General features: G+C 45.6%; 1 protein-coding gene across 1 annotated transcript in view; it reads right to left on the reverse strand.

Annotated features, from left to right (window-relative positions):
- The window catches only part of LOC115459531 (ovochymase-1-like), a gene marked incomplete at its 3' end in the record, with an annotated part of 447,639 nt that overhangs the window by 372,100 nt on the left and 50,185 nt on the right, over window positions 1-25,354 (reverse strand). The window contains 1 exon segment of the mRNA XM_030189343.1: window positions 16,162-16,286. Coding sequence (XP_030045203.1) covers window positions 16,162-16,286 — 125 coding nt within the window.

The raw sequence follows: 25,354 nt of genomic DNA on the forward strand, positions 1-25,354 counted from the left end.
AACCTCACCTTAGCCCACTAAAGTTTTCAACAATGGATCCCCATTTCATTTTTGGTCTCTTCCCCCTCCACCTGCTGTTTGAAATTGGTCTTGTACCAATTCTAAGGGTAGCGCCTCCTGCACCCAATATTTCAAGATACGGATATGAGAAATTAAGAATGCCCATCATCTGGGAGCTGCTTACCCTCCACTAGTCGTCCACACACACACAATTCATGTTTCCACCACCTGTTCTCTCCCCTATCATGTACCCCTGACCAAAATTTGAACATCTGCTTAATTTAATGTAAGCCACACAGAACAGAGTCCTCAACTCGGATGAGTGTGGGGTATAAATCCAGTAAATACGAATTGCTTTTGTAGCCAATGGGACTTTCTTCATTTCCCCAAATCTAAAACAAAGGCATTCTATTAAGTGTATTCTGTCATCCCACTGATTTCCTCTACTAAGAGTATATAAGTACATAAGTATTGCCATACTGGGAAAGACCAAAGATCCATCGAGCCCAGCATCCTGTTTCCAACAGTGGCCAATCCAGGTCACAAATACCTGGCAAGATCCCAAAAATGTATAAAATATTTTATACTGCTTATCCCAGAAATGTGAAAAATACAACCAAAAAGATGTTCTATTCAATGTGGAAACAAAAAAGGATAAGACCTTTCTTTCCAAAGACCATCTTTCGTAACCTGGTACAATCAATAGTGCTTAGTCACTTAGATTATTGCAATGCACTCTACGCTGGCTGTAAAAGAGTAAATCATCAAGAGACTGCAAACCGCCCAGAACACCGCAGCTAGACTCATATACGGAAAAACAAAATATGAAAGTGCTAAGCCTCTGAGGGAGAAACTACACTGGCTTCCACTTCAAGAACGCATCACGATCAAAGTATGTTCTCTAGTTCGTAAAATCATCCACGGGAATGCCCCAGCCTAAATGTCAGATCTGGTAGACCTGCCACCCAGGAACGCCAAAAGATCATCCCACACATTCCTTAATCTTCACTTCCCCAGCTGTAAAGGCCTAAAATACAAACTAACGCATGCGTCGAACTTCTCGTACCTGAGTACACAGTTATGGAATGCATTGCCGTGCAGCTTAAAAACTACTCATGAACTAACCAATTTTCGCAAATCCCTGAAGACCCACCTATTCAACAAGGCATACCAATAAGAGCAGCAACTATAAATGTAATACATCGCAACCTTATCTATTATCAACAATGTTTTATCTGCTTGTTGGAATTTTGATTATGTTATTTTCTATGGCATCTCCACCTTACCTATTATCAATATTGTTTTTGGTTTTTTTTTACTTAGTTACCTGTTTAATTTCGATTATGCTATTCTCTATGTAACAATAACTTATCTCCTAATCTGCTATATACCAATAACGACACATTGTAAGCCATATTGAGCCTGCAAAGAGGTGGGAAAATGTGGGATACAAATGCAATATATAAATAGTGGATTTTCCCCAAGTCCTTTTAATAACGGTCTATGGACTTTTCCTTTAGGAAGCCGTCCAAACCTTTTTAAAACTTCGCTAAGCTAACCACCTTTACCACATTCTCTGGCAACGAATTCCAGAGTTTAATTACACGTTGAGTGAAGAAACATTTTCTCTGATTCATTTTAAATTTACTACATTGTAGCTTCATCGCATGCCCCCTAGTCCTAGTATTTTTGGAAAGTGTGAACAGACGCTTTACATCTACCCATTCAACTCCACTCATTTTATAGACCTCTATCATACCTCCCCCTCAGCCACATTTTCTCCAAAGCTGAAGAGCCCTAGCCGCTTTAGCCTTTCCTCATAGGAAAGTCATCCCATCCCCTTTATCATTTTCGTCGCCCTTCTTTGCACCTTTTCTAGTTCCACTATATCTTTTTTGAGATGCAGTGACCAGAATGGAACACAATATTCGAGGTGCAGTTGCACCTTGGAGCGATACAAAGGCATTATAACATCCTCATTTTTGTTTTCCATTCCTTTCCTAATAATATCTAACATTCTATTTGCTTTCTTAGCCGCAGCAGCACACTGAGCAGAAAGTTTCAACGTATTATCGATGACACCTAGATCCCTTTCTTGGTCCATGACTCCTAACGTGGAACCTTCCATAATGTACCTATAATTCGGGTTCCTCTTTCCCACATGCATCACTTTGCACTTGCTCACATTAAACGTCATCTGCCATTTAGACGCCCAGTCTCCCAGTCTCGCAAGGTCCTCTTGTAATTTTTCACAATCCTCCTGCTTTTTAACGACTTTGAATAACTTTGTGTCATCAGCAAATTTAATTACGTCACTAGTTACTCCCATCTCTAGGTCATTTATAAATATGTTAAAAAGCAGCGGTCCCAGCACAGAGCCCTGGGGAACCCCATTAACTACCCTTCTCCATTGAGAATACTGACCATTTAACCCTACTCTCTGTTTTTTTTATCTTTTAACCAGTTTTTAATCCACAATAGAACGCTACCTCCTATCCCATGACTCTCCAATTTCCTCTGGAGTCTTTCATGAGGTACTTTGTTGCCATAGATTTGTTAGTACATTCAGTCTTGGAATTGTTACACTAAAGTGCACTACAGACCCCATATAATGTGATGTTTGGGTCCTACATATGTCCGTTATATAGGGGCCAAAGATTTCTAAGTAATAGCAAAAAAAAAAGAAGGGGTCCACCCCTTGACCGCATTGTAAACGATCCCACGATATATTGGTGCTATGTGTTTTGCATTTGCCATTCTATAGTCCCATTTTTGCCCCCCAATCCCTATGCAATGCGTTCAGCTTATGGTTTTGGTCTCAGAGTATACTGTACTGTGTTTTAGAACAGATATGGGATAAGGACTTCAATCTGCGCACATACCCTCACAGAACTGTTCAGCAGTGGTGTAGTTAGGACTGAATGGATCCTGGGCAGAAAAATTGTGATGGGCCCCCTATAATACCGTTGCGCCAAAGGTAGTGGGGACTGAAGTTGGGGGGGGGGGGTGGGGGGGGGGTTGAGATAGGGAGGATGCACGTTTCCCAAAGCCGACTTATTACAATTAATAAAGAAAACAAAACCCTCTTCTACCTTTAGGACCAAAACAACGCTCAGACAACATTATCTCTGTTTTTCTTCATGGTCTCTTGTCTATATCCAGCATTTATCTGTTGTGTCCCTATCGCTCCTATCCCCTCTTCTCCCTCTGTGATCTCTTCCTTCTGCTCCATCCCCCCCACCCCACCCCCAAAGTCCAGCATCTCTCCACCTCTGCTCTCTCTCCTAGTGACATAGCTACAGGTGTCTAGCTGGAATCACATCCCTCCCTTCCTTATCTCCTCTGGCAACCTGGCATCTGCCCCCCTCTCTGAACCCCCCCCCCCTTCAAATCCTTCCCCAGTGTACCTCAGATGTGCCCTGGAAGCCACAGCATTTCATCTTCACCGACTGCACCAGCCCCTGCAGGCTTCCCTCTGCCACATCCCACCTTTGTTGACATCACTTCCAGTTTCCTCACTGGTGGGTTGCAGCAGAAGAAGGCTGAGGGGCCTAATGCAGTCAGTGAAGATGAAACACTGCAGCTGCTGGGATGCCTCTGAGGTACACTGGGGAGGGACCGGGGGGGGGGGGGGAATTCAGAGAGGGGGCAGTTGCCAGTCTTCGGAAACGACAGAGGAAATACTGCACTGGGGCAGTGGTGGTTGAAAAAACCCACCCAACATAGTAGGTTTGGTTAATGCCACTGCCCCCTCACCAACTAGTATGGCATATCTCCATTCTTGTCCCCACTCACTGTGCCCAGAACTGGCATCTTGCCCCTGCCCGTCTCTCTCCCCTCACACACCATGGCTGCGTAGATCCAGTGTCACTCCAACTCCCCATACAAGTCCTCTGCACACAGCAGAAAGCACACTGAAACCTACCTCCAAAGAGGTTTAAAGAAACAGGGGATGGCCCAGCCTCACGAGACTAAAGCTGATTTCCCCCAGCAGCAGCTATGTTGGTATACCCCAAAACAAAGCAAACTATTGGCTGCTGCATCTACCTTTTCATCATCATTCATTGTTGGTAGCATTTTTATGTTATCTCAGTTATATTTTGAAACATGCCAGCTTGTGCAGTATATGGATATACAGAGAAATTATCACAATAAGATAACCTTTCATTGGTGGGAACACACACACATTCACATGCTAAGGAGGGAAATGAACCATGGGTGGCAGAGGTGGCACTTCCGTTGAAGAGGGGGCAATGGCCTCGTTGCTGCTGGAGGATGGGTCACTATACAGAGGCCACCTCTTTGACGCCAGTGCCTCGGTGTCCGGGGAACTGGGGGCTAGAAGGGGAGGAAGGAAATTTCACATCCTGTTGCCCCATTCCGGTTAGGATAGCAATTGGAGTGGACTGGGGGAAGGTTGTGCTGCCATGGGTCCTGGCACTTGAACAGCCTTCATCTGAGACCCACTTGTCAGTCATTTCTCTTTTCCCTTTGCCCAAACAAAAAAGGGTTTGCTCTTAAAAATTCATCTGTATCACTGGAGTCAACGGTGTTTATATAGGACATACTTCAGAAAGTGGCCTGAGCCTATGTCCTCCTACAAAGGCAACTAAAAATAAAGGGTTAAAAGATGGTTAATGCATTAAATGAATAAGGCAACCTAATCAAATCTGAGTTTGCAGTGGTCCAGTTGCAAGATATATTTGTGAGCATGCCTGATATTTTTGAGGTCAATTACTTTAAGACATAGGAGCCAACTTTTCAAAATTATTGGGGGTGCTAAGCCCAATGGAAATAACCCCTCCCTGGACACATACAAGGAATTTTCTCAATATTGGGGGTGCTCAAGCACCCACAGAGTCAGCTCCAATGCTTTAAGAGATTGGAGGTGATGGGAAATACTTGATGAAGCAACATGCCCTGTCTCAATATTTTCAAATGTAAGCCACATTGAACCCAAGTTTACTTGGATAATGTGGGATATAAATGTCAAATTTAAAAAATATATGCATATTTTAACCTCCACCTTTTAAGGCACTGTACGTTTTACAATTGCCAACGCCTAGGTAGTCCATTATTGTCTACTAAGCATTTCATATTGTTTTAGTACACATTTGCTATTGTTTTGGGTGACAATGTGGTGAAAGCTTCGCCTACAGGCTTCAGCCCACAAAATAGGCCAAACATGCTCCTATCATCTCCTGTGCTTTTAACTTCCTTGCCCGACTCTGGCCCAAGGAGGTTGAATGGAAACAGGAGACGGGATGATGTCAACAAGTTGAAGCAAGGTTACTGTTTCCCCTTCCATGTGCAGCCATCATCCCAGTACAATCAAAACAAAGCACACACATGCTGCATCCATGCTACCATTCTTTATTGTTGGTAGTATTTTTATTTAATCTCACTTATATTTTCAAACATGCCAGCTTGTGCAGCATACGGATGTAAACAGAGGAAGTATAACAGAAAAACTATTCACAGGTAGAAATCAGTATGTCATTTGGAGGGACTAGTTATAGGGACACCCTAGCACCCTAGTGTTATATTCATGCAGAATTTTTTTTTCTCCTGATAAAGGGCCACTAAAACCGACATGTCATGAGAATCAGGTGCTCAACATTTAGAGTTTCTATTTATTTATGACACTTATATCCCACATCAAACAGGAATTCGGTTCAAACCTGGGAGCATTTAAAGTCTTTTTTCTTGTGCCTAGATCAAAAGAAAAAGATGGCATATGAGAACTTGCTCCTTTTGTTTTGTTTTGTGGATTGCAGCAGTATATTACAAAAATGCACTTGATTTTTTTTGTTTTACTACTACTACTTAAAATATAGATATTAAATAAGGGCAGAGCTATCTTCATACATAAGTCCATAATCCGTTTAAAATGTGCACACTATTAGCTGCCAAGTTCATACAAAGTTAATTATGTTCAATAGAAAATAAAACTGTTGACGCAGGCTATTTGCTATGTGAATATTCCATCACTGTTTCATTATGAGTACCAAGTATTACATATTTATTTATTTTGTTACATTTGTATCCATATTTTCCCACCTATTTGTAGGCTCAATGTGGCTTACATAGTACCGGAGAGGCGTTTGCTGACTCCACTGTGAACAAATACAAAGTGATGTTGTGGTAAGATAAAGTTCATGTGGCACAGCCACATTAGAGAATCGTACAGCGGAAGAGTTGTGATATGTCCATTCCTTACTTTAGTTTTGCTGTGTTGCAGAGATCAGGAATTTAAGTTGGATTGGTAAGGTATGCCTTTTTAAACCAGTTAGTTTTTAGTGTTTTCAGGAAGTTTAGGTGGTCGTATGTCATTTTCAAGGCTTTTGGTAATGCGTTCCACAGTTGTGTGCTTATGTAGGAAAAAACTGGATGTGCAAGTTGATTTGTATTTAAGTCCTTTGCAGCTTGGGTAGTGCAGATTTAGATATGTTCGTGTTGATTTGATGTGTTTCTAGTTGGTAGGTCGATCAAGTCTGTCGTGTATCCCGGGGCTTCACCGTAGATAATTTTGTGAAACAGGGTGCAGATTTTGCAAGCAATGCGTTCTTTGATTGGGAGCCAGTGTAGTTTTTCGTGGAGGAGCATTTGCTTTAAACTTTGTTTTAAATTCATTTATCCAGTTCTTAAATGCACATGGTTTTGTTTTTCGAGCCCAAAGGTGAATCCTAAGAGTGGTGGAACAATTAGGTATAAACTGTGTTGTTTCTGACTTTACTTGTTTTGGACTGCTTTGGGTCCTGCTGATCTTGACATCTGCTATCTGGAATTTTGGAAGATGGAAATAAGAAAATAGCAGTGGAGTGCCACAGGGAAAAGTACTGGGACTGGTGCTAAACATATTTATAAATGATATGGACATCATAACAATGAGCGAGATGATTACATTTGCACAAAATTATTCAAGGTTGTTAAAGCATGTGTGGACTGTGAAATATTGCAGGAAGACCTTAGGAAACTGGAAGACTGGGCATCCAAATGGCAGATGAAATTTAATATGGACAAATGCAAGGTGATCCAAGAATAATCCAAATCATAGTTACCAAATGCTAGGGTCCACCTTAGGAGTCAGCCCTCAAGAAAAGGATCTAAGTGTCACTGTAGATATGCTGAAATCTTCTGCTCAGTGCATGGTGGTGGCAAAAAAACAAAAACAAAACAGGTTGCTAGGAATTATTAGGATAAAGATGGTGAATGAGGCCGAAAATACTATAATGCCTCCATTGCTCCCTGGTGCGCCCACACCTTTATTGCGTTCAGTTCTGGCCTCTGTATCTCAAAAAAGATATAAGTGGAATTAGAAAAGGTTCAAAGAAGAGTGACCAAAATGATAAAGGGGATGGAACTCCTCTCATAGGAGAAAAAGGCTAAAGAGGTTAGGGCTCTTCAGCTTAGAAAATTCTGAGTGGTGTAGAACGAGTAGAAGCAAAAGATTTTTTTTTTTTTTTTTTTTTACTAGTTCCGAAAGTACAAAGACTAGAGGACACTCAAGGGAGTTACATGGAAATACTTTTCACACAAAAATAGGAGGAAATATTTTTTCACTCAACAAATAGTTAAGCTCTGGAACTCTTTGCTGGAGGATGTGGTAACAGCGGTTAGCGTATCTGGGTTTAAAAAAAAGGTTTGGATAAGTTCCTGGAGGGAAGTCTATAGTCTGCTATTGAGAGACAGACATGAGGAAGCAACTGATTGCCCTGGGATTGGTAGCCTGGAGTGTTGCCACAATTTGGCTGTCAGGTACTTGTGACCTGGCTTGGCCACTGTTGGCAACAGAATACTGGACTAGATGGACCATTGGTTTGACCCTGTATGGCTACTCTTACATTCCAAGTTAAACAATTAACTGGTTTTCTTGAAAGGATTACATAAACTTTGTATGCATGATTAAGGACACAAACATACATTTATTCAATATCACAATTCCTCATGTACTGCCACAAAATCACCTTTTAGGGTAGTGTTCATAATGAGCTCCTTTTGTTATAAACCAGATAAAGATAAGAGCAGGGGCGTAGCCAGACCTCATGGTGGGAGGGGGCCAGAGCCCGAGGTTGGGGGCACATTTTGAGTGTCACCCCCCCCACACACACGAATACCTTTGCTGGCGGGGGTCCTCAACCCCCGCCAGCCGAAGCCTTGTTGAGTGCTGTCTCTGGTGCAGACACATTCACGGCCTGCCCCTTGCTCCTCCTGTGCATGCTAACGCCAAGCATAGGTGTGCACAAGAGGAGTAAGAAGAAAGAAGAGCAGGGGGGCAGGTAGCAAACGCAGCTACACTGGAGACTGTGCTGAAGAAGGCTTCGGCTGGCAGGGGTTGAGGACCCCCATCAGCCAATCCAGGGGCCCAGGCCCCCATAGCTACGCCCCTGGATAAGAGTTTTCGGTTTTGGCATAGTATAAAAGTCTCACAGGAATAAAATATTTAAAAAAAACATTGGACTGAATTAGAGGGTTACCGCCCATTTAGTTATGTTGAAACAAAGGCTCTGCATGAAACAAGAAATCTATTTTTAATTTTGACTTATGAAACTACTTGCCCCTGAAACACGTTCAAAGCAGAATAATCCATTTGTGTATCTAAAATGTAAACTTCTACAAAACAGATTAGAATGTGATTCCATGTGGCCCAATGAAAGGAGAGTTTAATTTTACTGCCATTTATATTCCCTTATAACACCAGGCTTCCCAAGGCAGATTACAACAAAATTACGATGAACACATCAGGAAACAGGATAGCCTCACTGAAATTTGGCCATCTGCATTGTATAGAACAGTGTAGAAAAATGAGCACAAAATACAGAGTTTATAAGTGCTGTTTCTCCTAGTTACAATAATTTTAAGCTGTTTTTAGTAGTATCTAGATATGGGAAGCTTTCAAATAAATTAAAAAAGCTATCAGGTAAAAACACCTTTTGTCCTCAACCTCTAGATATGGGAAGCTTTCAAATAAATTAAAAAGCTATCACGTGAAAACACCTTTTGACCTCAACCTTTTAAGGCACTGCGCCTTTCCAACCGGAACAGCTTAAGCCTTTTTACAGATGGACCACACATAGGCAATCCCTTATTTCTAATAATCTTTTATTATTGTTTTGGGTGTAGTAAAGCAGCAGCAAGCTCTGCCTACTACCGGCAACCTCCGCCTACTGACTTCAGCCCATATAATGGATTAGATAGGGAGCCCGTCTCCTGTTTTCTTCCAACCTCCTTGCTCTGGCCAGTGGGGCCTTTCCTGTGCATGTCCCATCAGAGAGGCACAGCATGCAAGGAAAGGCCCCATTGACCCAAGAGGCAGGTAGCTACACCCCTGGCACTTATTTGCTTCACCCTAGAAAATGCCAGTGTTATGTACATTTATGCGGGTGCCTGGTTATAGAATTGCCTTTCCTGTGGCGAGGATTCACACCACATTAACTGGAGAAATCTAAAATCTGTTATCAGATTTTTGTCTAAAACCTTGTTTTGTAATGTGCCCTCAAAATGTGTCACTTAGTATTTCATAAGACTTTTCATTCTTCCCTTTATAGTTTAGTGTTTGCTTTCAGAAAGTTCATACACAAGGACTGGACACAGTTATTAGCAATATAAGCCATGTGTATTGCTCATCTGCGAGCATGTAGAAAGCAAGGTACCAGCTTATTTTATGGCTTCAGGACCAGTTTTACCATTAGCCGACTAATGGCCACACTTCATTCACTACTAACTTACTTAAAAATATTTATATTCTGCTATGTTCTGTATATTTCACAGTTCACCAAGTCCCCACAGTGAGTCTTCACACAGCTCAAGGTAAAATTATGTATAATCATACCTGATAATTTTCTTTCCATTAATCATAGCTGATCAATCCATAGACTGGTGGGTTGTGTCCATCTACCAGCAGGTGGAGTTAGAGAGCAAACTTTTGCCTCCCTATATGTGGTCATGTGCTGCCGGAAACTCCTCAGTATGTCGATATCAAAGCTCCATCCGCAGGACTCAGCACTTAGAGAATTACACCCACGAAGGGACACTCTGCCCAGCTCACCACCGCCGAAACGGGGGAGGGGAATTAACCCAGCTCATCCCCACACAAGTGGGGGAGGGGAATCCGTCCAGCTCATCCCCGCGGAGCGGGGGAGGGACACCACACCCGCCGATGCGGGGGGATCTGGCTTATCCTGCAACCGCAACCGCGGGAGGAGCTGACTGACCCTAACACCGCCAAAGCGGGAGGGGTACAAAGCTGCCCTACAGCCGCACGAAGCGGGAGGGAGTGCCGGCAGAATTTAAATCTCAATCCAGCCCCGAAAACGGAGGGGAGAGGAATGCAGCAGCTCACTGTAACACAAACTCGTCTCAACTCTTGAAGAATCCAAGTGAAAAAACTTGAACACGAAGTCTTTCTGAAGTAACTGAAGACTAAACTTGAACCTGAAATGCAACCAGAATAAAAACAGTACAGATATCTGGGAGGGGCTATGGATTGATCAGCTATGATTAATGGAAAGAAAATTATCAGGTATGATTATACATAATTTTACCTTCCATATCATCAAGCTGATCAATCCATAGACTGGTGGGATGTACCGAAGCAGTACTCACCCAGGGCGGGACATTGAAATCCCTGACCTCAACACTGAAGCTCCAAACCGGGCCTCCGCCCGTGCAGCCACAGTCAAACGGTAATGCTTGGAGAATGTATGAGCCGAAGCCCAAGTTGCCGCCTTGCATATCTCTTCCAAGGAGACGGACCCGGCCTCTGCCATCGAGGCCGCCTGAGCTCTTGTGGAGTGAGCCTTCAGCTGGATAGGCGGCACCTTCCCCGCGGCCACATAAGCCGCTGCAATGGCTTCCTTGACCCATCTTGCCACTGTAGGCTTAGCAGCCTGCAGACCCCTACGAGGACCTGCAAACAGGACAAACAGATGATCTGACTTCCGGAAATCATTGGTCACTTCCAAGTATCTGATTATGACTCGTCTCACATCCAGATATTTAAGAGCAGAGTACTCCTCTGGGTAGTCCTCCCTACGAAAGGAAGGGAGACAGAGCTGCTGATTCACATGGAAGCGAGAAACAATCTTGGGCAGGAAGGAAGGCACTGTGCGAATAGTCACTCCTGCCTCAGTGAACTGCAGAAAAGGCTCTCGACAAGAGAGCGCCTGGAGCTCGGAAACTCTTCTGGCTGAAGTGATAGCCACCAAAAAGACTGCTTTCAACGTCAGGTCTTTCAGAGATGCCCTCGACAAGGGTTCAAAAGGCGGCTTCTGCAATGCTCTTAGCACCAGGTTGAGATTCCACGCAGGCACCACTGAGTGCAGAGGAGGGCGCAGGTGATTAACTCCCTTGAGAAAGCGCACCACATCTGGCTGCGAAGCCAGGGAAACACCCTTCAGGCGGCCCCTGAAGCAAGCCAGAGCCGCTACCTGGACTCTAAGGGAACTGAGCGACAGGCCTTTCTCCAGACCTTCTTGCAGGAACGCCAACACTGAAGAAATTGGAGCAGTGAAGGGAGAAAGTGAGCCTGCTTCACACCACGCTGCAAAGATACGCCAAACCCTGGCGTAAGCAGTAGAAGTAGAGCGCTTCCTCGCTCTCAGCATAGTGGCGATGACCTTGTCTGAGAAGCCCTTCTTCCTCAGACGCTGCCGCTCAATAGCCAGGCCGTAAGACCAAAGGGGGAGGGATCCTCCATCACCACGGGACCCTGATGTAACAGGCCCTGCTCCACTGGCAGCCACAGAGGATCGTCGACTGAGAGCCTGATCAAGTCCGCATACCAGGGACGTCTGGGCCAATCCGGACCCACCAGGATTACCCTGCCGGGATGCTTTGCCACCCGGTCTAGCACCCTGCCCAACATGGGCCAGGGCGGGAACACATAGAGAAGCTCGTGTCGGCCACTGTTGGAGAAGAACATCTACTCCCAGGGAACGAGGGTCCCGTCCTCTGCTGAAAAAGCGCGGCACTTGGCAATTGGCCGATGACGCCATCAGATCTAGGCTCGGCTGGCCCCAGCGCTTCGTGATGTCCAAGAACGCCTGAGCAGATAGCTGCCACTCTCCGGGCTCCAAGGTATGGCGACTGAGAAAGTCCGCCTTGACATTCATGACTCCGGCAATGTGGGCCGCTGAAAGCTGCACCAGGTTCGCTTCCGCCCACCGGCAAAGATTCATAGCCTCCTTGGCTAGAGGGGCGCTCTTGGTACCTCCCTGGCGGTTGACACAAGCCACAGCCGTGGCATTGTCCGACATGACCCATACAGGCTTCCACACCAGTACCGGGATGAACTCTAAAAGCGCCAACCGAATGGCTCTGAGTTCCAGGAGGTTGATAGACCACTTTGCCTCTGCAGGAGACCAGAGCCCCTGCGCTGTCCTTCCCAAGCAGTGGGCTCCCCAGCCCGACAACGAGGCGTCCGTCGTGACGACAATCCACTCTGGGGTCACCAGAGGCATTCCCGCAGACAACTTGTCTGTCTGCATCCACCAGCTCAGTGCCTTGCGCACTGCTGGGTCCAGGGGAAGGCGCACAGCATAATCCTCCGACATCGGAGTCCAGCGCTGCAACAAAGAGTGTTGAAGTGGTCTCATATGAGCCCTGGCCCAGGGCACTACTTCCATCGTGGCCGTCATAGAGCCCAACAGCTGCAAATAGTCCCAAGCCCGAAGGGGAGAGGCTACTAGGAACTGGTCCACCTGAGCCTGAAGTTTGACAATCCGATTGTCTGGCAGGAACACTCTGCCCACTTGGGTGTCGAATCGAACTCCCAGGTACTCCAGGGACTGAGTCGGGCGCAGCTGGCTCTTCTCCCAGTTGATGATCCATCCCAGGGAGCTCAAAAGAGCAACTACCCGGTCCACAGCTTTGCCGCACTCTGCATAAGAGGGGGCTCGGATCAACCAGTCGTCCAGATAAGGATGGACTTGTACCCCTTCCTTTCGTAGGAAGGCCGCGATGACCACCATTACTTTGGAAAAGGTCCGCGGAGCAGTAGCCAACCCGAATGGGAGGGCTCTGAACTGGAAGTGTCGTCCCAGGACTGCAAAACGCAGAAAGCGTTGATGAGGAGGCCAGATGGGAATATGCAGGTACGCTTCCTTGATGTCCAAGGATGCCAGGAACTCTCCTGCCTTCACTGCCGCTATAACAGAGCGGAGAGTCTCCATGCGAAAGTGCCGCACTTTCAAGGCCCGATTGACCCCTTTGAGGTCGAGGATAGGCCGGACAGAACCTCCTTTCTTTGGTACCACAAAGTAAATGGAGTAACGTCCCTTGCCAAGCTGACTTTCTGGCACCGGAACGACCGCGCCCAGGCGGATCAGATTGTCCAAGGTCTGCTGTACTGCCACAGCTTTGACCGGAGATTTGCAGGGAGAGAGTACGAACCCGTCTTTTAAGGGTCGGCAGAACTCTAGCTTGTAGCCGTCTCTGATGACTTCCAGCACCCACGCGTCTGAAGTTATTGTGGTCCACTCGCCCAGAAACGAGGACAGTCGTCCTCCAATCTGCACTGGGGCGTGGACCAAGGCCCCGTCATTGGGTACGAGACCCTGGGGGAGGACCGGAGGAAGCACCTCCGGGACGGCGGTCTCTGCGAAAGGAATGCTGCTTGGGGGAGAAAGTCCTCTTAAAGGAAGAGGGGGCAGAGTAACCCGACTTGCCCGGGCGGTACCGACGGGCTTCCTGCAACCGTCCTCTGAAGGTACCGGGACGAGTACTAGCTCGAGCCCTGACCTCTGGTAACTTCTTGCCCTTAGACGTGCCGAGATCGGTCACGATTTTGTCCAGCTCGACCCCAAAGAGCAGCTTGCCTTTAAAAGGCAACCTAGCCAGGCGGGATTTAGAGGCGTGGTCAGCCGACCAATGTTTCAGCCAAAGCCACCGCCGCGCAGAGATTGTCTGAGCCATGCCTTTCGCTGAGGCCCTCAAGACATCATACAGCAAGTCTGCCAAATAGGCTAAGCCCGATTCCAGGGCCGGCCAATCAGCCCTCAAGGAATGATCCGAGGGGGAAGCCCGCTGCACCATAGTCAGGCACGCCCTGGCCACATAGGAGCCGCAAACTGAGGCCTGCAAACTTAAACCAGCCGCCTCAAAGGACGACCTTAAGGCCGCCTCCAATCTTCTGTCTTGGGCGTCCTTTAGGGCCGTGCTACCTTCCACCGGCAACGCCGTTTTCTTAGTCACCGCAGTGATTAAAGAATCCACGGTAGGCCACAGATAGGCCTCACGTTCACTCACAGCCAAAGGATAGAGGCGGGACATAGCCCTAGCCACTTTAAGGCTCGCTTCTGGGACATCCCACTGAGCCGAAATTAAGGTGTGCATGGCATCATGCACGTGGAAGGTTCTAGGCGGGCGCTTCGTCCCCAGCATAATGGCAGAGCCAACAGGGGCTGAAGGAGAGACGTCCTCCGGAGAGGAAATCTTCAAAGTGTCCATGGCCTGTACCAACAGGTTGGGCAAATCCTCTGGGCTAAAGAGCCGCGCTGCAGAGGGGTCATCCGCTCCATGCGAGCGGGGATCCGTCTCCTCCAAGGAATCCGCAAAGGACCGTTGGGAGACCTCAGACACGCTGCCCTCATCTACATCGGAGGAGACAAATTCCTCCAAGGCCTGGGAATCAACCCGAGGGCGTTTGCCTCTGGGAACCTCAACCTCTTTTCCAGACGAGGGAGCAGGGGCAGCGTTGTGCATGAGGAAGGCCTGATGCAGCAGCAAAACAAACTCGGGGGAGAAACCCCCCAGACTGTGCACTTCCGCAGCCTGGGCAACAGCCCTAGACGCACCCTCAACCGGCGCTCGCAAGAGCGGGGGAGAGACATGCTGCGCATCCAAAATGGCGTCCGGCGCGACACTCCGCGAAGGAGCCGCGCGGGAAGAACGGCTCTTAACTTTAGCCGCTTTTGTGCCGTTGCCCAAATTAAGGGCGTTCATGGCATTAATGTCTCCAACCTCAAGGGCGGCCCAAGAAGAAGCCGTCCGAGCCGCGTGGCCGGCCAAGATGGCGGAGGCGAGGAGCGGGGGATGGGCGTTTATGGCGGGAAAAACCGCCACGCCGGAGGAAGGACCGGGACATACATCGGTCACGAAACTGTCACCCGACAAGGGCGAATCAGGCTTTAAGACCCCCGCATCCCCTCTAGAAGCGCTCAAGCGATCCGGGGAGCGACCCTTTGCGCCCTCGCCCTCCGACGCCATATGCCACGAGGAGAAGAATCGGGGAACCCCCTGCCCGCTATAAAAAGGTAAAAATTACCTGCTGTCCGCTCCGAGCTGTAACGACCTGGTGTCCCAGTGAGTAGCTGCAATAGACGCTTAAATAAACGTCGAAATAAACGCCTTTAAGGACGTTCAAAATTTTTTTTTTTTTTTTTAACGGAGCCAGCGGGAGGGGGGAGAAAAGGAGGGACCTGGCACCACCAGGTTTGCACTTGCTCAAAAGAGCCCTCAACCCCAGGCACTCAACAAAACCTAAAAATTAGGCTTGGAGGCCTAGCCAGAGCTGCTGCTGTGTGACCACCACCTGCTGAGATAGAGAACATACTGGGGAGTTTCCGGCAGCACATGACCACATATAGGGAGGCAAAAGTTTGCTCTCTATCTCCACCTGCTGGTAGATGGACACAACCCACCAGTCTATGGATTGATCAGCTTGATGATATGGAACATCTCATTCCCCATGGCTGCATGTAAATATTTCATAAGATAATTAACATGGTCAAGAAAAATCTTTCAAGTTTGTTGGTTTATATACACCACATTCCGAGAGTACCACCCTACTTTTAGGTGAGTGACTAATGGTATTTCTGTAGACCATAACTGGTATCTTATTGGAGAAGAAACACACAAACTTTTACTAAATGCAGAGGGGCTTAAATCTAATTACAGTAAAAGAATAACTCCTATCAAGTCCTACTATATAACTGAAACCATTTTAAAACTACAATGCCAAAAAATAAATGGGACTTTAATCTGAGGGTTGGATGGGGCTATGTTTTAGACAGGTACATGCTTGTTAGACTAAATTGATTCTGGGTTGAACATGCCTTAGGTCATTCTTGAGAAGACCCTCAAAATATGAGAGTACAATGCTTTCACTTCTCAGCCTCACTCTATGCTAACAGAGAAAAGGCTTGGATTCATTATACTGACCTGCCAGGGATATTCACCGATACGAGAGTTTATTCCTCCAACAATTCTTGCAGTGAATCCAAACTGTTGAAATGCCCCAGACTTCTTGGATTTTGAGTCCACTGGACGAGTCCCACATTTCTGTCCTGTTCAAGCAATGCAGAGTACTAAATCTTCAGATATACCATACTGTATTGCCAAGCATAGTACCTTCACCCCCACAAAGCCAATATAGTTAGCTATGAAGCACCCAACTCATATCAAAAAAAGGCTCCTTTGATTACATGGCATAATACACAACCAACATCTGTTTATTAAATCTAATTTCCTGGGACACTGGTCATAAAAAACAAACATTTTTTTAAACTACCTTTTTGGTGAGAGGGAAGAAAAAAAGTGTCATGCAAATCTAGTTTAGCAATTGCTTTCCATAGATAATTTGGGAATGTCCTTACCTGAACAGACTATGTCTTTCTAGAATTAATGTGAAGAATGATTTTTACAGCCCACCTCCCCAAATGGCTTACAGAATTATTCAGATCAAGCACAAGTCTCCCCCTCAAAAATAGTTTACATCTAAGGCAATGGGATAAATAATTTGTTCAAGTTCACAGCACTACAAGCTGCTATATAACAAATTATATAGGATTACTATACGACACCTTCCAGCATTACCAACCTGTTGCCAAGACCCATGTGTGTGCGTTGCAAAACATCAATAAGGATTGCAGGCCAGTCATTCTCTTGGTGACTGAGCTAACATAATGGTTAGAAAAACAGAATACAACATGTTTACTGGGACAAAGCACTCCATGGTCAGAATGGCTCCGTTTCATCACACGTGATGTAATGTTTTGATTCTGTAAATCAATATTGGAAAGCCCCAGACCTGCTGTCCAGATTTCGTGGCATTTTGCACCCCAGGAAATCACCTTATTTCCTCACTGACTTCATGGTTAAAGTGTCCTGCAACGTGGTGCCAGTGAGACAACATTGCAGCCCCTGAAGTCACAGCAATCTAAAGCAAGGGTATTTCAAGGAACATGTGGGGTCCATGCCAAGCTAAGACCTATGTTACCACATCAGCTGGAGCTGGCCTTTTCTCTATTAAAAGTCTGTAAACCAAGACAAAGGCTGATATTTTCTATTTCATCTGAGTGCAGCCCCTGCTATGCTGCCTGACCAGATCCTTCTGAGGGACACTGCCATCTGCACCATCTACTCAGGTTGTATGTTTGCCACGTACTTGTATAGTGCTATGGGAATCGGTGGCTGAACTATAAACCTGTCTAGGGTAATGTGTGTTTACTCTGTTTTGTTTTTATGACAAGGCCTTCACCATCTTCATTCTTGCCATTTCAATTTGTTCTTGCTGCTATTGTAAATAAACAATCTATTTTTACAATACCTTTGGGTGTGCAGTTCTGTTATTATTTGGGCATTATGAATTCAGATCTATAGATAAGAGGGAACAATTTCTTTCCAGACTACATTGTCCAAATCCAGAATGTGGCAAAGTCATGTTCTTCTATAATATATACTGTATCACATTCCCAACAACACCCTAGAAGCGTGTTCTGTGTACAATCGCACAGTTTGAATGAGATACATCTGGGTACATCCAAATTTTGTCCCAGGTTAAAATACCATTTTCTGGAGCTACTTTATTCTTTTTTACTGGAAGGAAATAAAAACTTTATTGAAAAGAAGTAAATTATATCAGGTAAATTCAAGATCTCCACAACATATTTCTTCCAAGTCTCTATAGGAGTCTGACTCAGAACCCTGAGAAAATTCAAAGCCTGCAAATTTAAACATCTAGAGTGATTTTCAAGTTGTTTCAATTTCCTATGAATTACAGCCCTATCTTGGGTCAAAACATTTAATAGCAGACTTAAATTCCTCAGTGCCTTTTTCCCAAAGTCTCAAGTCTCTGAAGGTTCTCTTTTCTAGGGCCTCCTGCCTGTGCACCAAATCTGCAACTGCATTCACCAAAGAGCTCAAATCTCCATAACACCTTAGTTCTAGCAGCGTCCATTTTCACAAGTCCAAATACCTTCCAATGATACTTCAAGCTTACTACCAGTTATTGGAGTCTTCAATGAAGATCCAGATTATTTTCCCAAGACTTTGTCCCAGTTCACCGAAACACCCACACTTGAGACTGCGATCTGTTGTAGCAAGGAAGGTACCTTAAGTATCTCCTTCTGAGATTTCCAACCTGGTAAGGTCGTTCAGAATTGGAACAGAACTATCTATGGTCAACACTGAGCATGGCCGACTTCGGGCAGGCACTCAGGGAAACCTGTCCATCTTGAGTTACAAGACCACACAGGCTGAGGGAACCTTCACTAGGATGCCCAGATTCTCCACTCTTAGCAATGGCAGCAAGATATAAACCTTGTTTCTGTCGAAGGAAGCGTCTGAGCAAAAGGGTCAATTCGGGGCTGTGTGACTGAGAATAGTGTTTCCCCAAGTCAAGTCCTAGAGAATGTGTGCTGGGTGGTGTTGCTCCGAGTACAGCCTTGTGAGCAGGTTCTCTTCCTTTTCTTAAAATAGCACCAAAAAGAAGGGGTAAAGCTCCAACTTACCTTGCTGTTTCTTCTATTCCAGTGTTTCCCAAGTCTGGTCCTTGAGTACCCCTTGCCAGTCAGGAAAAGAACCTGCACACAAGGCTGTGCTCAGAGCACCACCCAGCATATTCTCTATGAATTTTTTTTTTTACCTCCACTCTGAGCTAAGCTATTATCTCAAATTAAAGTCTGCCTCGAAAACGTACTTAATCTCCCCAATGATTGTGTCCATAGGTGCTCACGCAGACAGCAGCTAGCCCTTAGCTAAGCTTAGTTAATTTTTCTTCCACCAATCATGTCCTACTTCTTTCCCATTTATGAATTGTAGCTCCTTTCCCCCTTTTAGATTTAGTCTGTAAATCATTTTGATTGCCCCCACTGAAAGACAGTATATCTCAAGAATCAATAATCATACATTCAAGTAGCTCTACAGGAGTATTAAGCTATGCACAACTCCAGCAGTAATTAAATTGGGGTAAATTAAGATTCTATCCCAGCTTAGAAACTATCCTTCACAGCAAGTTCTTCCCCTTCCTCAAATAGATACATGAAGGGTAATTTTATAACAGATTGCCTAGGTTAATTGGGCAGAAAGGCACCTATTTCACATCAATGTCATAAAAAACATGAGTACAAACTATACAGAATAATAGTCCATATTGAAGGCCTACTTATGCTTCCTCAAGAGTAGGCTTAAATATTCGCATATAAACTCATGTACTTTATAAAATAAGTATGTAAATGACACCACACTTTTATATTTGGATAAAGTAGGAAAGGCCTTACCTTGGTGGGGGGGGGGGGGGGGGGGGGGGGGGGGGGGGGGGGACAAAAGGGGAGAAGAACTTTTCTTCTAGGGTTAGCTGCGTACAACTAGAGTGGAATTTTAAACACTCTCCCCCCCCCCACTCCCAAAAAAAAAAAAGAAAAAAAAAATCTGGAGGTGTTAATATCCAGAATTGAATCACGTGCTTGGCAGCAGTGATCTTACCTTTTGCTCATTTCGCAAGTGTGCAATCTATATAAATAATTCTCACCTCCAACATTCTGAAGCTCACTCTGTGGCAGGGAAACACTGAAGCCCTACACTCTAGGCTGTCAGCACCACTCACTGTCACTCATACCCGCCCTCAGCCACGCCCCTTCCGCACATAATTCGCAACCCCAACATTCTAAATGAAGCCTCAACCAGAAGTGTGAAGTGTCGAGATATCCTTTTTGCCCATGACTGTGCCCCACCCTCGCGTCACTATGTGATGACGACGAGGGCAGAGCACTGACACTCCACGACGTGCAATCTCCCCCTGCCCCTCGCCGCCCATTTCACATACGGAACCCGCATCCCACACTCCCTCACAGTTCACAGAACCCCGGCAACTGCAACCCCTCCCACCCACAACACACAAACACAGGATCAACGCGCTGTCACTCCCGCACCTCCCTCCAGGGCCGTCGCTCACTTGCCCCCCCAGAGGCCGCCACTCACCCACGAGGTCGACGGAGACAGCACTTTAAAGTAATGCCAGCTGAGAGGAAGAGAAGCACAGTACAGCAGCCTCGCGCCAACTGCAACCCCACCCAAACACAGGGTCAGCACGCAGTCGCTCCCGCACCCCCCACCAGGGCCATCGCTCACTTGCCCCCCCCCCCCCCCCCCCGAGGCCGGCACTCACCTTCCAAAGTCGACAGAGGCACCGCTTTAAAGTAATGCCAGCTGAGAAGAAGAGAAGCAGAGTACAGCAGGCTCACGTTCAGCTTTCTCCTTCTCTCTCTGCGAAACAGGAAATGAGGGCAGGACGCAGACAGAGAAGGGGAAAGGTGAACGCGAGGCTGCTGTACTCTGCTTATCTTCCTCTCAGCTGGCATTACTTTAAAGCAGTGCGTCCGTCGACCTCAGGGAGGGGGGGTGAGTGGCGGCCTCCGGGGGGGGGGGGGGCAAGTGACCGACAGCCCTGGGGGGGGGGGGTGCGGGAGCGACTGCGCGTTGACCCTGTGTTTGTGTGTTTGGGTGGGTGGGAGGGCACGAGGCTGCTGTACTGTGCTTCTCTTCCTCTCAGCTGACATTACTTTAAAGCACTGCCTCCGTCGACCTTGGGGGGGTGAGTGACGGCCCTGGGGGGGGGTGGGGACAAAATTACCATTACAGAACCTTGCTAGCGCCCGTTTCATTGCGCTCAGAAATGGGCCTTTTCTCCTAGTAAGAGGATATTTCTCTGTGTAAGTAAACATTTTGCTCTGTGCTTTCAGATTGGGGTTGTAGAAATATGCTAGTCCTTGCTCTCAGTAAAATACAGGCCAATGGCTCAGGCTAAGAGCTAGGCCTCTTAAAAATCAAAATCATCTCTGATACAAAATATATTTCACTGCAGCTCATGCTGAAGTGAGTTCCCAGATAGCTGGCAAGGGAGGGGGCATTTGCTCTTGTAAACAAAGCCTGGGACTGACACCTGTAAGAAGTCACGAGCAAATTGTTTTGGCTAATACAAGTTGATAGAGGGTTACATGTACGTAGGATGAGAATACCCAAGGGGAGGGGAGAGCTGAGGAGAGCAAGATGACCTGTGAAGTCATCTCACAAGATGCGCTCTGAGCATATCTTGTTTATACTTAGAGCTTGAGAATATGTGAAGTCATTTCTTATCAACTGATAAGGGCCAAGAGCCCTGGTGAGAACGCTGGGGTCCACTGGAATCAATGGGGCCAAAATAGTATAAAGGAAGCAGTCAGATCAGAAGACATGTCGCGTAATGCTGTTCCACCATATGACTGCCTGATTTGCTTGTACTACATTTGGGTAAGATATCAATGTTAATAAACTATATTCTTTACCTATCAAATACTGGGTTCCTTTCTAATTACATAGGTTGATACTGCCTTGACTGGTAACCCTGTCATGAGCAGATACAAGGTTGTGGTAATTAAGTATTTAGAGAGGATATGCAATTCCTTCCAGGGTAGTGAAAGGGCCATGGCTCCGCTGCGCAATAGAGATGGCAGACCTAATAAATAAACAGGGTTTAAAGGAGAAATTGTAGATTGATAAGGAGAATTTTTTTTAAAAAGCAAAAAACAAACCAACCACAAAACTTAACTAGTCTCCATACCCTTTTCCCCCTAGCTTTAAAACTTGAACTTCATACCACAGCATTAACAGATCCCTCACAGCAGGGTCTAATACTGTCTTCATTCCCACCACCCTCCCCACCCACAGCACAAATCTTCATGAAGAGGAGAGTTTTCATTCAAATTTTAATTACATTTAGTTTAAGAAGCAAACACTAAACTACACAGTATACTTTATAATCTTAAGGGGATTTATAATCATTAATATCCCTAGTGCCTTAAAAAGTTTTAACATCTATAATACTAAAATGCACACAGCAGTCCAACAGCATAAGGGGTGCTATCCAGTCTTTTGCACTGAGTGTCACATATATGATTATCTCACAGTTGGTGAAAGATTATATGCATGTGCTCAATGAGGAGCTCCTAGCTCTCGGAGAATGAGTCCGGTCTCTTGAGACTAGAATAGCAGATTTGGAGGAGCTTAAGGAGATACAGGTACATAGAGGCAGCCTACAATGAGATTGTAGAGAAGCCCCAGCTCCAGTCTGGCAGACATGGAAGAGGAAGGTCTCAAAAAAAGAGAGAGTCACCCTGGTGAAGTTGGAGGTAATCCTGTAGCCAAGACCTTCCCACCAGGGGATGCAATATCCTCTCGCACTGAGGATGTTTCTCCAGGAGCTTCTGCCCAGCAGGAAGGGTTAGGACGGCTGTTGTAGTTGGTGATTAGATTATTAGGCATGTAGATAGCTGGGTGGCTGGTGAAGTGAGGATCACCTGGTCACTTGCCTGCCTGGTGTGAAGGTGACAGACCTCACGTGTCACCAAGATAGGATTTTAGATAGTGCTGGGGAGGAGCCGGCTGTATTGGTCCATGTGGGTACCAATAACATAGGAAAATGTGGGAAGGAGATTCTGGAAGCCAAATTTAGGTGCCAAGGTAGAAAGCTAAAATCCAGATCCTCTAGGGTAGCATTTTCAGAAATACTCCACATTAGATGAGCAGGACTGGGCAGGCAGAGCTCCAACATCTTCAATACATGGTTGACACAATGGCGCAGGGATGAGGGATTTAGATTTGTTAGGAAACAGGCAACATTCTGGGGGAGGGGGAGCCTGTTCTGAAAAGATGGGCTCCACCTTAACCAAAATGGAACCAGGCTGCTGACACGAACACTTAAAAAGGCGATAAGAGCAGCTTTTAAACTAAAATGTGGGTAAGTCAACAGTCACCCAGTAGCACATGGTTTGGTGTGTAGTATCCTTGAATGGTACTATTAAAACAGGATCTTTAGGACATCCCGATAGAGAGATTTCAATAATGGTGAAAGGAAACCAAGAGTGTTCAATGGGAGAACGGAGTAAAGGAGACAAAATGATCCCCATTAAATTTTAAAGCAGAATGTAGATACAAGGAAGACAATTTGAAGTGTCTATATACAAATGCTAGAAGCCTTAAAAATGAGAGGAGAATTGGAGTATATAGCACTAAAGGGAGAAAGATATAATAGGCATGTCAGAGACCTGGTAGAAGGATGACAATAAATAGGATACCGTGTTACAATGTTAGAGTGGATCAAATTGCAGGGGGGGGGGGGGGGTCGCGCTATATGTTTATTTATATCTCACATTTTCCCACCTATTTGCAGGCTTAATGTGGCTTACATTTGCCGTAATGGCGGTTGCCATTTCCGGTTAACAGAATTACAAATTGTAATGCGTTTAGGTGCATACATACATGGGACATGATATATATGGAACAGATCATGGGAGTATACAAATAACATGTGCTTACATACATGGTAAGGAAGAATACATTATGGTATTGCATGAAGGTTCCTGAATGGCAAGTTGGATTGTAGCATGTATTAGGTCATCGGCTCTATTCGACGTAGGTTTAAAGTGGCAGTTCTTAATCAAATAGAAGAATTACGCGGTCATGCGATAAAAGGTCAGTTTTGTGTAAGTCGTGCGTAATATTATTTAAGTTAAGATGGATGTTTACGGTATGCCTTCTTGAAAAGATCTGTTTTCAGTAACTTTCGGAAGATGGTAAGGTCTTGCGTTGTTTTTATGGTCTTTGGCAGTGCGTTCCATAACTGCGTACAGATGTATGAGAAGCTGGTCGCGTATGTGGATTTGTATTCTAGCCCTTTACAGTTAGGGTAGTGGAGGTTGAGGCATGTGCGTGATGATCTTTTTGCATTCCTAGTAGGCAAGTCTATAAGGTCTGACATGGAGGTCGGGGCTTCCCTGTAGATGATCTTGTGGACCAGGGTGCAAGCTTTGAACGTTATTCGTTCTTTTAGTTGGAGCCAGTGTAGTTTTTCTCTTAGGGGTTTGGCGCTTTCATATTTTGCTTTCCCAAATATGAGTCTGGCTGCTGTGTTTTGAGCGGTTTGAAGCTTCTTAATGATTTGTTAAAGAGAATTGAGTAAAAAAAAAATAAAGTATTGTACATGAAACGGATGTTGGGGTGGAATCTTTATGGATGGAAATTCCAGGTGTGAAGAGAAGGAATATACTGGTAGGGCTGTACTACCATCCGCCGGGACAGAATGAACAGATGAAAATATGTTAATATGTTACCAGAAATTAGGAAATCTGGAAAATTGGGCAACATAACAACAGGTATCTTCAATTACTCCAATATTGACTACATAAATGTTACATCAGGGAGGTACAATTTCTAGATATAATAAAATGACTGCTTCTTGGATCAACTGGTCCAGGAACCGACGAGAGGAGGAGCTATTTTTGATCTAATCTTTAGTGGAATGTGGGGCATAGTACAAGAGGCAATGGCGCTGGGAAACAACGACCCCCCCCAGGTCATAGTAGTACGGCCCCATCAATATACTCCTTCCCTTCACAAATGGAATTTGTATCCATGAAGATTCCATGCTGCCATTTCATGTAGAATATTTATTCTGTTTGACGCAATTCCCTCTAACATATAGCACAACCCCCACTCCCCTCCGATCCACTATCATTGTGATATAATTTGTACCCGATATGTATCCCATTGGATAGTCCTCCTTCCACCAGGTCTCAGATGCCTATACTCTCTAACTCTTCATTTAGAGCTATGTACTATAACTCTATCTTTATTTTTTAGGCTTCTGGCATTTGTATATAGACACCTTCAATTGTGTTTTTTTTCTTCTTTCATCTACAAGCTGCTTTGAAGTTGAAGTATCCTTTACTCTGTTCTCAAAAAGGTTTCACCCTTACTGAAACCTGTTACAATAGGATACTCCACACAGAACTGTGCACTACTGGGTGACTGTCAGACTCGCTCCCCCCCCCCCCCCCCCCCCCCCCCCCCCCCCCCCCCCCCAATTTTAGTTTTAAAAACTGCTCTCATTTCTTAGTCCCAGCAACCTGGTTCCATCCAAGTTAAGGTGGAGTCCATCCTTTTGAAACAGTTTCCCCTCTCCCAGTTCCTAACAAATGTAAATACCTCTCATCCCTGAAGTTCTGCCTGCCTCTTGGGTCCTGCTCATGGAATGGGGAGCACTTCTGAGAATGCTACCCTGGAGAATCTGGATTTCAGCTTTCCAAGAACCTAAATTTGA

This window comes from Microcaecilia unicolor, unplaced genomic scaffold, assembly GCF_901765095.1.
Source record: "Microcaecilia unicolor unplaced genomic scaffold, aMicUni1.1, whole genome shotgun sequence".
Classification (NCBI taxonomy): domain Eukaryota; kingdom Metazoa; phylum Chordata; class Amphibia; order Gymnophiona; family Siphonopidae; genus Microcaecilia; species Microcaecilia unicolor.